General features: G+C 34.4%; 3 protein-coding genes, 1 long non-coding RNA gene and 1 other non-coding gene across 7 annotated transcripts; 2 read left to right on the top strand and 3 right to left on the bottom strand.

Annotated features, from left to right (window-relative positions):
* The first annotated feature begins 3170 nt into the window (after window positions 1–3170).
* LOC100500404 (uncharacterized) lies at window positions 3171–4189 on the top strand. 2 transcript variants are annotated; one of them, NR_157218.1, is made up of 2 exons: window positions 3175–3294; window positions 3839–4187. It is a non-coding gene; the product is annotated as an uncharacterized lncRNA (long non-coding RNA). The 2 variants fall into 2 exon arrangements; NR_157217.1 differs by having other exon boundaries at window positions 3171–4189.
* MIR408B (microRNA MIR408b) lies at window positions 3342–3473 on the top strand. Its single transcript, NR_048864.1, has one exon. It is a non-coding gene; the product is annotated as a microRNA MIR408b (primary transcript).
* A 401-nt stretch (window positions 4190–4590) lies between the features above and the next one.
* Window positions 4591–5313, bottom strand: LOC106798110 (protein RADIALIS-like 3). The gene has a single exon (XM_041014191.1). It carries the CDS (start codon window positions 5116–5118, stop codon window positions 4756–4758), a length of 363 nt encoding a protein of 120 aa, XP_040870125.1. The 5' UTR covers window positions 5119–5313; the 3' UTR covers window positions 4591–4755.
* Window positions 5314–6590: 1277 nt separating this feature from the next.
* LOC100800412 (peptide chain release factor 1, mitochondrial) lies at window positions 6591–10680 on the bottom strand. Of its 2 annotated transcripts, none has more exons than XM_003520720.5 (11): window positions 10428–10680; window positions 10147–10247; window positions 9591–9689; window positions 9110–9293; window positions 8880–8928; window positions 8713–8791; window positions 8470–8544; window positions 8313–8390; window positions 7957–8115; window positions 7133–7228; window positions 6591–7047 (listed from the first exon to the last, which is right to left on the bottom strand). In XM_003520720.5, exons 1-11 carry the CDS (start codon window positions 10558–10560, stop codon window positions 6853–6855), a joined length of 1248 nt encoding a protein of 415 aa, XP_003520768.1. In that variant the 5' UTR covers window positions 10561–10680; the 3' UTR covers window positions 6591–6852. The 2 variants fall into 2 exon arrangements, with proteins under 2 accessions (XP_003520768.1, XP_014629454.1); XM_014773968.3 differs by having other exon boundaries at window positions 8470–8625; window positions 10428–10672.
* Window positions 10681–12079: 1399 nt separating this feature from the next.
* On the bottom strand, window positions 12080–15189 carry LOC100815015 (pectinesterase). The gene is made up of 2 exons (XM_003521568.4): window positions 13034–15189; window positions 12080–12951 (listed from the first exon to the last, which is right to left on the bottom strand). The coding sequence occupies exons 1-2, from the start codon at window positions 14136–14138 to the stop codon at window positions 12236–12238; spliced, it is 1821 nt and encodes a 606-aa protein (XP_003521616.2). The 5' UTR covers window positions 14139–15189; the 3' UTR covers window positions 12080–12235.
* Window positions 15190–16348: the final 1159 nt, after the last annotated feature.

Genomic DNA, 16348 nt, shown 5'->3' with positions numbered 1-16348 from the left:
TGTTCACAAATGAGAAATTTTAGAAATTTCATGTCTTTTAAAGCGTGTTTGGATGCAGGAATTTAAAATTTTAAGAATTTCAAATACTTTAATTGAAATTTTTTTATTTTCAAAATTTTGTGTTTGGATAAAAAAAAATTAAAATTGTAAGGGTGAAAAAAAATAAATGTAAAGAGAAGACAAAATATGATTAATGTGCTTCCAAAGAGAAGAATATTGATGCGGCATGAGAACTCATAGGAAAACTGAGACATGAAGGGTGTACACCACTATACCTGACCACAACATTTAGTCAATGACGCAAGGCATGGTCCAGGTCCTCCGTGCCGACAAGCACTTTCACCGTGTGATAGAAAGCGACGGATGCTCCCCGCGGGTGCAGTTCTACGTGTCCCCCTACATCCACATTCGATCGACGCTCCACAAGCTCAGACGGTATTTTTTGAAGAAGAGGATCATCGGCATAAGGGAAGAGTTACGAGTGAACGAGATTTTCGGAACTTTTCAGGTGAAAAAGAGGATGCAGGTTATATATAAAAAATACACAAATTTTTTGAAAGGTTCTTCTGTCAAGAAGAGAATTTTAATTTCTCACATTTTAGAAAAGGAAATTAAAATTCCATGTCTTTAGATGTTTAAAATTTTGTTTTAAAATTTCAAAATTTTAAATTCTTTATATAAAAGACATCTAAACAATGAATTTTAGATTAAACGCAGTGTGAAATTTCAAATTCCCAATTTTAACAAAGATTAAAATTCTAAAGAATTCTTAAATTGTTACTTTAAGTATCCAAACGGAACATTTCGTTGAACAATAATTGAGATACCCTGTATAATTACTTTACCCGCTTGAAACGCCATATCTTCAAAATGCCAAAGAATTTGAAATGCAAGTAATTATACTGGTACTGTTCTAAGAAAATACACTTGACAGTTGGGTACTACGGACTATACAATTCTGCATCAGCCACACAGTACATAATAGAACGAACGACCATAACAATGGCCTAAGACAACATAATTCAGAGTTTGGGAACGGGGACAACTGATATTATTATCCATAGAACCTTAAATTTTATGCTTAACTCTGTTCAAATTTCGGTATGCTTCATCTGTTTCAACCTGTTAGAATGTCACCCATTTGTGAGGACTTGAAATATATATTAAGGAAAAAGATATTTGAACACACAAGAGGTGTCTATAGCTTGAGATAGATAGAAAAATAACATACAAATACTAGTTTGATGAGCATACAATGCAAGAAAATTAAAATCAGGAAAATTATTCTTTGTCTTTGAAATATTTCATGTATGAGAATAATGATTTTTAGTCCCTTTATGTTAAAAATTTTGATTTGATCATTTATCTTTTCAATTTGATCCTTCAAAACAATGATCATTTTTAATTTTGGGATACCATTTTAAATCTTTTTTTTATTGTTTCATGTGTAAAACTTGTCACATTGAATTTATTTACATAAAAATTATAAAACCCAAATTTTTTGGACATGATACAAACTCTTGTGAAAAATGAGTTTGATTGATGAACAATTAAATAAGAATTTAATAGTATTTTTTTTATTGCTCATGGATTCAATTTCAAGGCACTTTCACCATACTTATGCTCCTTTTTTGTTTGTTGGGTTCTAAATTTTACCTCTTAAATCAATCCAAAAACGATTTAAAATTAAAAACATTCATTGTTTTGGAATGACTAAATTAAATCAAATTTAAAAGATAAATGATCAAATTATTTTTTTTTAAAAAATAAAGGATTAAATTGAATTTAAATGAAAATATAAAGTATTAAAAGTGTTTTTTAAACTAAAAAAAAAATTTATAAAGACTAATACTAAAAAAGCAATATATTACGTGAACAAATACAAATTTAAATCTGAATAATTTGTAAATATCTCATTGGTTAGTCCCTTCTCTATGAACTGAAACATGCATGTTGAGGTTCACTGGTTCCACTCCTCACGGCCCGCGAAGGACTCCCTGTTAAGCAATCCTTGAGCACATCAGAATCCTTTTGGATTGTGTCGAGATGCAAAATTTCAGAAGTTGGAAGGACCCACCATGTGTTTCTCACCTTACTCATGTGAATGTAATCCTCAACACTACATGGGATCTGGCATGATCCTTTGTTGGTTTGCTCGCAATGAGGCAAATAGACCATACTCGCTCCATTTTAGCTTGGCATATATACCAGCTTCTCTTTTTGTATGTATGGTTATATATCACTATCCAAAGTTAATGATATTTTCTATGAATAAGGTAATGATATTGATTATGACCATAACCATGAAAATTGAATTAGGAGTTCTTTTCGTGGGACATGTACATTATTACATGGATAAATAGCAATTACCTGTTCTCTCCTTATATTATCCTGACTAGGAATATTTCTATAGTTGCGGCTCCTTCACGTCACGGGCAATCACACCAAAAACTCGAGCAAGACGGATCATGTTCGGTAGTTTAATTTCTTTGGTGAAATTGCAGTAAAATTTGGATTTTGATGGTGCTAGTTGCACTTCTTCTGAAAGAATAACCGTTGCTTTCAGCGTCACATGATTATTAGATCAATTGTCATTATATTCATTCATCCATTTGACTTTTTGCGCCTCAAATTTTACCTTAACCTGTTTTCCATCACAACCAAATTAGGTTTTCATCTATTTCCATAAACACAAAAGATTTTCATACATATATTTTTAAGAGAAAACAGTATATGTAATGATAATGCCACTGTCACTATCATGTATGATAATCACTTTTATAATAGTTACTTAAAAAAGTTATATCTATTGTGATTTTTGATTAATTAATATTGTAAAAAAAATTACATTGCAATACATATAAAAGTTAAATTATTAGTTTTTTTAATTTGAATTTCAGCGCCTCCTACGAGAAGAAAAGCATAGTGGAAGAGTGGAGACATCTTGTATCTTTCAGTACCACTTGGTGAAAGGTACTAGGACACATACCCAGAAGGTTCTTTTTCACTTAGCAATGGTATTAGTATTAGTGTACTACCAATAATATGAAGTAGTACAGAGGAGCGTTGAACTGAAATTTGTTAGTACATGCTTGTACTACAAACCATTCATTCCTCCTTGTGGTACAATTATTATTATTATATATAGAGAGGGACTGAATGAAACCTATGCTCAAGAGTGATCTGAAAGCCCAGTTTTGAGAGGGTAATATTTGAGAATTGAGGGAACCTTGTTAGAACTTAGAAGGGACATTTTCTGGGCAAAGGTGGTTAATAATGTTGATAAGGATTGAGGTAAGTTAATCCATCCAAAGGGTGAGGGAGTTAACAGGAAGAGACAGGACAAAGGCTGGGAACAGGCAGGGCACGAATGGAGCTATCAACAGAAAATGGTAAAGTGAGAATGAAAGGAGAGAGAGAGAGAGAGATCTGTTGTGGCTACGCTCATGCACTGCCTCTTCCCTGGCTCTGTCTCTTTCCTATTCCAACTCCATTTCCCTCTCTATTTATTTATTTATTTGTTATTTATGGAATGTGCTTCTCTAATCTGTTATCCAAATGTGTTAAAGGGTTCAAATGAACATTTTATCTGCTACGCAATTAGATTTGCTCTAGGTGTTGCTGCTCTATTTGACGCAATGTTTTTTTAAATCTTACAACAGCCCTATTAGATTGGCTCTGATTGCTTCAGCTCTGCTTGACCATGCACAATTGTCTCCGCAGTTGTGTCACTGATTATTTTATGTCTGTTTAATTTAAGGTTAATAATTGCTTCTGTCATGTGAAACTCATTCCACAAGCACGATTCTAGTCACAATATAACTTTTATGATGGACAGGATACAGATTTTGCCACACTTCAATATGCGGTTCAGAAGCCTTCTGACAACGGTGTGTGAAGCAAGAATTATCAACCAAGGTTCCTGCAAGCTATGTGACATTTTAGATTCCAATGCACATAAAATTTATGTATATAAAGATGGACACTGAAATCAAATCAGGCATTTCATTTAGTCCTTTGTACTGTATACTAGTAGTATGTTGCTGGCCATCATTTGTTGAAAACTTAAAATGTTAGAAATAGTAAAAGGGTGACAAATTGTAATAATGTATTTATCAAACATTTAATCAGCTCGTTTGAATTCACGATTTGATGTGGTATGAGATGAACTAATTAATTTTTTTTTCTAATTTTGTCTCAATTTAAAGCTGGCCTGGTGACTCCTTCTAACGATTGCCTTATCCTTGTTGTTTGAATTCCTAATCATCACCGAGTGGCCATGTGATTGCAACTTAAAATGGATATGATTCTCTAGCAGAACCTTTGTGTTTTGGCATAATTCAAGCATCAAAAGACAGTAGCTAACAGCAAGGGACTTTAATCAATTGAATCCAACAATGAAATGGAAAAAAAAAAAAAAAAGAAAATCACCAAGAATCAACCTGGTTGCCCCATAAAAATAATGAAGAACCAAAACAACAGCTACAAAACGAAACCTGCCCCCACAGTCCACAGAAAGCCCAAGGTGTTGGTGTGAAACTTCTCAACCAAACAGAAAAAAGAACAAGAGAGGGAAAAAAGAGAAGCATATAAATGAATTACCATGAGCCAAGTTGCTCCAATTGAATGACCAAGCTGGAATGAACATAATACAGCAAACAGCTTGATTAACAGAAACATGAGACCAAGCAAGTTCATAATAGATATCTCTTGCTTCCATTCTAAAAATATTATGTTCCACCAAATAAAAGAAAGTTACATGCTTGTATCATTGTCGGACAAGCATATGGAATCTTTACACTCAACAAGGACAAAAGGCACAACTTCTCCAAGTGTATGGTCCAATTTTCCAGATTCTATAACGAGTAAATCCTCCAGAAGGATCACATAATGTTCTTGAACATCTCCAGCACTTTTTTCTCCTCCAACCATGGCTGCAACCACTTCCCATCGTTCAGGGTGTTGCTCATCCACCACTGCCAAAGCTAGCTCAAACAATTTGTTCTCCTCCCAACTCCATCCACTCAAACTCTTAGCAAAATCTTCCATGGATCCCTTCAGGGTACTTTGAGGAAATTGAGGATTTCCTGGTAATTCATTCACATTAGGTGATTTCATGGTATATGTACTCTAGACAAAATCTAACACCCCCTTATGATGTTTATGGAGAGTTAGATGTTTGCAATGTTGTGCCAAATAGTTATCATTCGTGTATTTAAAAGGGCCTTTCTGTACCCAAACAAAAATGTCTTTGCATTATACAAATATTGTCGATCTACGTTTTCGGCAGATTTATGATGTATACTTGTGATAATGAAAAGTGGATCCTATGGCACCGAAACAGGAAACATATGATAAACAATGGATTAAATAAAGTAACTCGTTATCCATTTCTTGCCCAAGTTGGGATCTCTATTTTTTTATAGGGTCCCAAATCTAGCAATTAATTGTACCAAAATATCTACCCAATCGATGTCATGTGGAGCTAGAGCATGTCATTTTGAAACGTACATGCATTTTATTTTTATATTTTATGGGTGCAACATGGAAGATGAACGGCAGGGAATAATCGCAAGCTATCTATCAATCATTTATTAATTTATTTTTTTCATGCAAATTTCAATAGTCTACCTTGCAAGAAAAGGAATTACGATTGAATAATGCTTTGTCTTTATGAAAGATTCGACGCGATTGGATGCCTAGCCAAATATAATTGGGTCACTTTCAAGTGTTGTTGTGAGTAGAAGGACTGAGATCTGGAAGGCAAAAATTTAGAATCAAATTTGTTGTATTCAATTTTCAATAATAAAGTTATATTGAAGTTTAGTGATTGTAACTATTAGATGAAAAAGCTTAACTAAGAAATATTTAGAAAAAAAAAAATTTAACTAAGAAATAACCCTCCAAACATAATTTTACTAGTATTGATATAATCCTTCTAAATAATAAATTTTCTTTTTATCCTAAAGCTAATTCTACTTTTCTTTTTATTTAATGGTTAAAAGGGATATTTTCTTTTGAATACTATTATTTACAGTGCTGAACCCTACTATAGGTCCTGTGGCCTATTCCATTATTATATTTTTAGAGATATGTGTAAATTTAATCTAACCATTTATTTTAATTTTTTGCTTTTTTTCAGATTTTTTTAGGTTATATATGTGCTCACAGTTTAATTACTTATTTAGTCATTATAATTTTTAAATTTATCTATTTTAGTCTCTATAATTAATAAATAATTTTTTAGTCCCTAAAATTTATATTTTAATTTCTAACAGATTCCTATAAAGACTAAAAGAAATAAATTTAAAAATTATATAAACTAAATGAGTAATTAAATCTATTATTATCAACATCTTGTAGACTGAAATCCGGAAATGTATTTGAAATTTCCCTATTGCAGTGGTGACAATTAATTAATTCTAATCATAATAAACCAAACCGTTTTAACGTCTTCTATTAGTCCAAATTTTAGCCTTTGAAGTAACTTTTTTAAGGAGGGAAATTGATTTCTCATTTACTGCTGCAGGAAGTTTAACTGTTGAAGTTTGAGTAATGTACGCAGACACATTAATATCAAACCAACGTTATTGATACAATAAGTTAAAGACTTCTTTTATCGATTTATGTGCAAGTAATATCAAGGACAGGCTTTTGCCATAATATTGAAATACAAGTAAACATGCTAATCATAACTTAATCATACACACATCACTCGGTGATATGTTATCTCGACTTCTTCCTCTGCCTTGCACCAGAAGCAAAATATGAAACTTTTAATCTTTTCAGAAGTAAATTACACCAATAAGACATTATTAATAATCAGGAAAAGCTGAATTGAATCCACTGGTTTTACTGAGACGAACTAAAAGTTGCCATTGCATCCATTTCTTCTTGCAATAGAAGAGCATCAATGAAGACATCAAGATTTTCACCTTGCATCACATCATCTACCGAGTGATAAGTGATACCAACTCTATGATCAGTTACACGGCCCTGAGGAAAATTGTATGTTCTGATGCGTTCAGATCTATCCCCACTACCAATCTGTACAGTTTGACAAATACCAAGTCAATGCAGAAAGAAAAAAGGTATGGCAATTCAAAGGAGTTTACTAAGAAATCTCTTCTACCTGCTCTAATCGAAGCTTTGATCGGCTACTCCGAAGTCTGAGCCTTTCCATTTCATATAGTTTTGCACACAGTACCTTGAGAGCTTTGGCCTTGTTCTAAGCAGAAATGAGAAGGCAGAGATAGAATGTAAAAAGAAAAATGTAGAACAGAGGAAATAAAACAGTGAATTTATCGCAGATCATAATCAACCAAGCCTCCCTCATCAAATACCTAAGAGTGGCCCTTACAATAAATATATTAATCACTGAAACAAAAAACGTTTAAAGGAAAGAAACCTAATATGGGGGGGAAGAACTTTCATAATGATTTCTTCTGCTTCTTCTACAAGTTCACAAATCCACGTACTCAGACAGAAAGTTTTCAGACCAAAATGCGACTCTACCACAGGCATGCTTTTCTAAATGAACACATTAACAACAAACACAAAGCGTACTCCAAATTTAAGCTGCCTGCCTCAACTGAGAAAACAAATGTAGCATGCAATTCAATTAATTGGAAATATGCTGATGGCTTCATCCATCTCAGATGAAAAGCACAACTACGACAAGAAATTACCAAGTTTTTACACACCAAAACATATTGCCTCAAAAATTAATTTCTTAAGTATAGGTAATAAAATTTATTCAGGAACAGTTAAATTACACGTCAATAAGAGGAATTGTAGCACAATTATTAACTTCAGCTCACAGAGAGCATTTTCGAGTTAATTGAATCACTTTATAAATACAAAAAAAAGGAGAGTGTGTACTAAATAAAACAAAAATGCACATTTCCAAAAAAAATATATTAAATGTGAATCATGCCAAAATTTTGGATCACTAACCATATGTTGAGAACGCTCATCTTGTATAGTAATCATAATCCCTGTTGGAATGTGGGTTACTCTAACAGCACTGTTGGTTGTATTTGCATGCTGACCACCTGAACCACCAGATCTATAGGTATCGATTCTTAAGTCTTCATTCTTCAATTGAACATCCACCTGCATATGGGCACATGCATAATATTTATGAGACACCAGCAAGAGAAAAAGTAGGAACACATCTGTCTGTTAGACTTCCTTTATAATTATTTTAGAGTAACCAACAGTTGAACACACTTTTTTATATTCTTAAAAACAACAAGCATTCAAGATTCTGATCACAGGCCATTGATTCATAAGGGGTGATTGCTAATTACCTCATCAGCCTGAGGAAGGATTGCAACAGAAACAGCACTGGTATGAATCCGTCCTGACTTTTCTGTCACAGGAACTCGCTGTTAAAAAAGAATGTTAGTGATTACCAAAAGTAGATTTAGTTGTAGACATATATATCTGAGAGGTGGTGACTAAAACCTGGACCCTATGAATTCCACTCTCAAATTTTAGTTTCCTGAAAACACCGTCTCCTGCAATTGCAGCACTAGCCTCCTGAGAAAGAATAGTCCAAAGTACATCAGTTGCAAGATGAAATTCAATTCTTGCTAACAGAAGGTTCCAATGCATGGTGGACTGCAATCAATATTTCAAAACACTTAAAGTGGTAAAGCACTGAAAATCAGGTCATATTTAGTGCGCATTAATATATGAAATATGTACCTTGTATCCTTTATGATCAGATTGAGCTATATCTACTACTTCAAACTTCCAGCCTTTCTCGAGAGCATACTTCTCATACCTACATCATGTCAGACAAGATCCCTTTTAGAAAACTAACAAGAGTTCCTGACTCTGATCAAATTACAGTGACATAAATGTAACCTTACATTCTAAAGATATCCATTGCAAACAAGGAAGCCTCCTCCCCACCAGTGCCTGGTCAAAAATGGTATAACAAAATGAAAATGGGGATGAAAGAAAAGCGTAGAGACAAAAGCAAGCAGGTATAATAGTAAAGTGATGGACAAGACCTAAGACAATTTAGCAAACATTCATTGAAGCATTTTGTTTGATGAACATTAGTAATAGATATCCATTATCATCAGTAACATTTTACCTGCTCGCACCTCTAAAATGCAATCCCTTTCATCAGCATCATCCTTAGGAAGTAATGACTTCAGCAGCAAATTTTGCAGTTTTCTTTCTTCTTCCACTGCCTGACCCATTTCCTCAGTAGCCATATTAAGCATGTCTTTATCCTCAGAACATTCAGCCATTAGTGACTTCAAGCCATCAATTTCCTGCAGATAGTAAAAAGGTAACATTAGATAATATAATCCCACACACACCCCCCCCCCCCCCCCCCCCCCAAAAAAAAAAAAAAATACTAACTTATCCTCCCCCTTTTCCTTATTTCTTTAAACCAGAAAAGCATGGTAAATAAAACACTCAAGTAATGCAAATAGATAGATAGTATGCTGCCTAAAGGCTATGTGGTAAAATATTATCACAGAAGGAACAACGAAACAAAAGCCTGTAACACCACTTGCAATTTTAGGAAAGTTGTTTTCTAAGGTAAACTTGCACCAACTCATTACCTTCTGTTTGGCCCTCAATTCCTTAATAAGGTCCACAGAGCCACTTAGCTTCCGCAGCTCCTTGTTAGCTCTTGCATACTCTGATGGTGATGCTTCTGGCTGTCTTCAATCAGCAACAGAAATTAATCATAAGATAATCAACTCAATCACAATTAAATTATAAGATTAAGCTTAGGTTTATTTTGGTCCTATTAAGGCTAATGCATGATTATGATCCCTAAACAAATTTCTGCTCAGATTTAATCCTTTAATTGTTATATAATCAAATCCTTCTAATGGTTTTTCTCTACCTTAAAACCATCAATCAAACCATCAAAAAAATTTCTTCCTCTTCAAAAGACTAGATTGTAGTAAAAAAAATAAAAAATAAAGGAGACTAATTTTAAGAAAAATATTATTGGATGACTACAATTGCAGTTGCACATTAACCATAATATAGGACCAAAATGCAATGAATTCTCAAACAAATAAGAAGTTCCATTAAAACCAATGAACAAAACATTTAAGAGAATGAGAGAGAAATTTTGAAGAAAAAAAAAAATAGAAACTACATTACCTGATTTAGAAAATTGTTAAGACAAGAAGTCCTGTACTCAATAGCGGAGAGTCTTTGCTCCATTATGTTTAAGAGCTCCGGAGACAGTTGAGCTGGCACTTCTGTTAACAACAATAGTTACACTACTTAAAGTGGCATTCAGAGCAAAACAACGTCGTATCAAACCAATAATAACGTTTGCGCTGAACAATCCATATTAATCAACGAATATAACGTTGAAATTAAAATAATTAAATGAATGATGAAATATGAATATACAAACAGATTGAACGAAGAATTACCGGCAGAGTAAGAACGGAGGAAGAATGGAGCTCGATGCCGGAAATTCGGGAGTGGGAATTCGAAGTTTGAATTGAATTGATTTCGCAACCGAGAAAGATAACGGCAAATAATAAAGTTACCGTGAAATCTCATCGTTAATGCTTTTTCTATCTGTCTCGCTGAGATGAAGTGAAGAGTTCCGCAGCTCCTCTTCTCTGTTTTGCTTTCACGTTTCAGCAGAGACAGTGAGGTCGTGAAACTGAAAACTGTGGTGATTCGTGATCGTCAGTAGTCGACCCGCTACAAAAGCCCATTGGGCCCAGCTTCCTGCTCTTCCTTCCACCGGGCATGGCCTTTGGGCCCCTTTGAAGGGTTATGCCTTAGTTCTTGTTTACTAATGGATAAAATTGTCTAATTTCATCATTTTATTTCATTCACAATAAAAAAAGACGGGGCAATTATTATTTCATTCATCATATTTTCCTTTTTTTATTCCAGGAGGTATAATTTATCAAAAAATAAAATAAAAAACCAGGAGGTATAAGAGGATTCGAAATTTAAGTAATATTACTATGTAGTAAATATAAATAAAAAGTATAGGAAAGTCTTATTAAGAGTGTACCATTTTTTTAGTAAATTATAATGACTACTCCTATGGTTTATTTGTATTATACTGGGGGCACTTTCCGCTTTTTTTGACCCTACAAAAAATCTCATAAGAAAATGTATTGTATTTTGATTTTAAAAGATTATCATGTATAAAAAATTCTTGTGAATTTTGAAAGACAATATAATGAATTTTGAGATTCTTTTAAAAAAATTATTATTATGATTTTATAGTTTTTATTTTAATGGATTTATAAGATTTGAAATGATATAATAAATTTTTAAATTTTTAAATATTTTAATGTAATTTTTCCTTATAAAAATTATTCATTATTATAATTATAATTAGAGTTTGATTTTAATTTTAAACTATTATATATTGAATCAAACTCAATATGTATTTCTTTTTTAAAATATACTGAATATCAATATTACAGTGATATTTATTATCAATCTTAATTAAAATTATAAACTCAACAGCAACAAAGTTTTACAATTACTTAAAACCAACCTGTTTTATTTGCATTAAAAATTTATTATTTAAAATAAAATATTATAGTTTTTTACACCACTAAAATATATTATTTTTAAATTAAAATTATATTTTCTATATTCGAATTACAATCTTGTATATATTTCAACTCTATTCAAATTAACAAAAATTAGGAAGAAGATTATAGAAAAAAAAAACTAATATTAAATTTAATTTTATTGTACTTGATATTCTAATTTTTATTTATTAGTTGTAAAATTTTTATTTGTTGTTATTAAGAATGATATGTTAGATTTGAGCTTACCTAAGAGTTTCTCCCAGATAATTACTTTCTATTTCAATATTTTAAATAATTAAATCAATATTAGTTACACTTTTAATTCGATGAAAATGAACTAATATATTATCGTTTGAAGAATTATTTATTTAGGAATAACCAATTAATTAAGTAGTGTTGAGAAGCAATTATGATTAGCATTAAAGTCAAGTCTATAATAATAATAATAATAAATTTTCTTGGGCAGGCACCAAAATTGTGTGATGATAGGAAATGAAAGAATATGTTAGTTAATCGAAATAAATTATCTAATTTTTATTAAAAATATTATCCGGAGACCTCCAAAGATAAATGCAAAGAATAACAAATTGTCACACGGACTATGACCCTCAACATGACAAACGCTAACACTCAATTAATAATGTGAGCATTGATAGATATTTGGTTTAATTTCAAGCTTTCATGAAGTTAAGTGCATGAGGAACATGGAGAGCCTTCAACCAGTCAGTTCCACCGTTGGAACCAGCCTGGAGGAATTGGGCAGGGGTGAACTGAGCAGCTTCTTGCTGGCTAATGAGACCGCGGTAACCCTTCCACTTGATCCTTCCGTTAACGTTGGCACCAGGTCCATCGTTGTTGTATTCAGCATAGTACAGGGTGTCTTCGAAGTGTTCACCGGCCCATGGGCACCATCCTTCCGGGTGAAGGAAGTCACCCACGGTGGATTCCATCACAATTGTCCTTGAGAATTGCTTCCATGGCCTTCCAAGGTATGACTTCACCTGGAATCTTGTAGGGAAGAGTTCGGCTTCTGGGATGATGTTGCAACCCTGGATCACGATTCCTGTATCCATGTTCTTCATGGATGTTCCGTCGGCGGTGATCGTGTTGAACTGGTTGTCCAAGGGCTTCCTCACGATGATCACTGAGTGCTGGATCACGGTGGGGGAGGTGCCAAAGATGAAGTCCACTGTGCCAGAGATCACGCAGTTGCGGTAGAATTGCCTGTTGGTCTGGACGTACAAGGTGTCTTGGTACCCCAAAATGTGGCAACCAACCAGAGCTGATCTGTCTCCTTGGTTCCTGAATGCAACGGCTTGGTGGCCCTCAGCACCGGCTGTGTTCTGGAATGTCATTGCCTTGGCAATGAAGCCTTCGGCAGTGTTGGCTGCAGCATGCATGCAAAATAAATCAATTCATTCATTCATATATATGAGATAAGGGTACGTGGAATGAATTAAATAAATTACCGAAAGTGGCAGTTTGCATGGTCTTGACACCTTCGACGTAGTTCTTGCGACCGGTGATGATGGTCTTAGCAGGGCCATCACCGTACATGAGAATGTTGACTGCAGTCTTGGGAACGGTGATGTACTCGTCATAGACACCGGCCTTAACGTAGATAATGTACCTACCCTGGTTATTCTTAGGGTATGAAGCAATAGCCTGAGCAACGGTATTGAACTGACCAGAGCCATCCTTGGCAACCACAACATTGGGCTTGATACGTGCTCTCCATCCACGAGCCAAGAGCTTGCGATCACCAGCAGAGAACCAAGTGGGGAACCCATCCTCGCTGAGAAGACGACGAGATGCGGGTTTAAGATTAAACTTTAAGCCGAACTGCTCGAGGATGTGGGACAAAGAACTCACAATGTCAAGGGTGATGCCAGTGAGTTTCTGAACATTGTCCAAGGTCTGGGTCTGCAACTGCTCCTTGATCTTCTTCTCACCGTCTTTGGCATCGTCAAAACCCTCCGTGCAGGCCTGTTGGTAAGAGATGACAGCGCTGAGCCAGTTCTTGAAATCAGCCTGTTGGTTATGCACGGCCTGGACGTTGTTGTTGTGAACCATGTCAGTGCTGAGCTGGAGGCTCTCGATGGCTGATTGCAAGAGGTCCTTGCAGTCGTCAAGGGCCATCTTGGTTCCGTTATCGCTGCCACCGTACTCTGTGGTGAGCCTGTCGCTCATGTTGAAGGCCCTGGTCACGCTGTCCATGGTGGCTTTCACAGCGGTGGCGATGTAGGCCTTGGGGTCAGCGCTGTCCATGCCCTTCACGGAGCTCAGGGTGTCATGGCAGAGCTTTTTCTCATCGGTGTTTTGGCATATGACCCCTACGTATTTTTGGTGGGATTCAACTGCAGGATCCTCGCCCTTCTTGTTCACGGCGACCACCACGCCGATTGCCACACCCACCACCAGGATGAGAGAAACAGCCGAGATAATGATCTTTCCTGACATATTTGCTATTTTTTTTTTTTTTTTGGCCTTAGAAGTTAGGCTTATTATTATTCCTCCCCTTTGGGTGCTTGTAGCTTGGGGGGGATGCTTTGGAGATGCCGGTGAAGTGTCCATGGCCTCAGCTGGCTTTATATAGTGCTTCTTCGAGGTTTCTCCACCAATCAATTCATCAAAGTCTTTATTTTTGCCAATTCTTAGGTGTCTTTGCCTTCTCAACTTTAGTAATGCGTTGGAACGGTATTTCTATTTTAATCACTGCTTCTGTGGTGCCTATGAAAATACTAGTTGAAGGAGAACATTTCTTCGATCATCCTCAACTCTCGTGCTATATATTTTCTAGGTAAACCATTCAGAGGATTCTGGCGTGGCTTCGTAACCGTTGGATCACTTAATTAGCTTGTGGTTACTGGATCATAATCGATAATATCTTATTTGTATTATTATGTTATGCTATATATGCAATACAATGTTGGATTATTATGGATACTTCTCTTCATGTTTGCTCTTGCTATATCTGCCTTTTATTCTGAGAACGGTTTACCTTGATACTATATTTGCTAGCAAAATAATTTATACGTGCATGTGTTCTTTTTTCTTTTTTTTTATCATTTATACATGTGTTTAATTTACACTTTGTGCCATTCGGTTTTTATTTTTTTTTTGTAAGCACAGTTACAGTTTGATATACTATATATACACGAGAAAATTTAAACACAATTGTATCATATTTTAGTTGTTTAGGAGGGTTTTATCATTTTTTTTACAGCATGGTTTTAATGTTAAATTGAGGGCGAGCCTTGGTACAACGGTAAAGTTGTGCCTTGGTGACTTGTTGGTCATGGGTTCGAATCCGGAAACAACCTCTTTGCATATGCAAGGGTAAGGCTGTCTACCCGATACCTTCGAATAACGAAGAGCCTCCGAGCAATGAGGTACGAAGTTTTTTTATGGTTTTAATGTTAAATTATGACTAGTAATGCAAAATGAAAAAAAAAAGTGTAATCATTATGACCAGTAACACTTGTGGGAATGGTAAATTTTGTGAGGTTTCAATGTTTCATATATCATCGGAATACTGATGTAGTAAATATGAGAAAGTAACCTAACAAATTGAATGAGAAAATTGTATTCAAGCTTCCTTATCACAGATTTGACCATTCTAATTTAAGTGGGAAGATGTTTTAAGAGATAATTATGTATGTATTGAAATATCTTGTAGTAAAATTAACTTAATTTAATTTCTTGCTTATTTATTCTGAAGGTATTTTAGATAGAGTAGTAATATTTAGACACCTCAATTTTAAAATTCTTATTGACACTCGTAATTTATTTTCTCACCCTTCTTGTTAAATCAATTTTCTATTACATTTATCACTTTTCTCTATTATATATATTTTCTTTCTATCAGTGTATATTAGCATATGGATGTAGAAGAAACATTTTCCTTTACAATAACAAGTTGGTTAGAATTTTTTTTAGTCTGGGTACTGTGACAGCCTCTACCCCATAAATATATGTACTACTAATAAAAGAAATAAGAAATCAAACTTAATTAAAAAAAATTTAAAACACATTTAAATACAAGTCTTTCAAGAGGATAGAAGGTTCACATTCACCTTTCTAACATCATAATAAAACTTGTTCAAATAATTAATAAATTATTTCGGCTCAAAACAAGGTTATCCAAGACTTCATACAATTAATATAGCAACTTATACCCTAATGTCACATATTGTGTCTCGACGTCCTTCAGCACAAGGTTCCTTAAGATAACTCACCTAGTCATCTGCTCCCCCGAACACAAAGTTCAAGATCATCACAGGATCTAAACACAAACAACAGAGAGAGTGAGTTATCACATTCCTAACTAATAGAGAAAAAATAAGACAACATATAGGTATAAATATTATATAACAAAATACAATTCACTTGAGCATAATTCACGTTATTTTATCACACGTCTCATTCATTTTTACAACATTTGCATACTCAATAGTCAAAACACAATATCAAATCAATCAATATAGAACAATACACAAGCGTTATGCAGCAGATACACTAAGACTCAATGCTATATGCAATGTGGTACCATGTCAGTGAAAAATCTCGTCGGGCGCCTAGAAGTACATGACAAGACAAACCACACACTAGCAAGTCAAGTCACTCTCACTAGGTAATATCATAGGGAGACCAGTCAGGGTCACAGTATTTTGCGAGAATGCTTCAACCATATGGGATCAACATAGGCTTAAAGGAGCACTCAAATCGGGTGACCCCCAAGGCCTACACTCCGAAGAGTCTGTCAGGGTCTCTCCCTCCTGATT

This window comes from Glycine max, chromosome 3 (assembly GCF_000004515.6).
Source record: "Glycine max cultivar Williams 82 chromosome 3, Glycine_max_v4.0, whole genome shotgun sequence".
NCBI classification, from domain to species: domain Eukaryota; kingdom Viridiplantae; phylum Streptophyta; class Magnoliopsida; order Fabales; family Fabaceae; genus Glycine; species Glycine max.
Note: the sequence above shows the minus strand (reverse complement) of the source record. Positions and strands in the feature narration are given on the sequence as shown.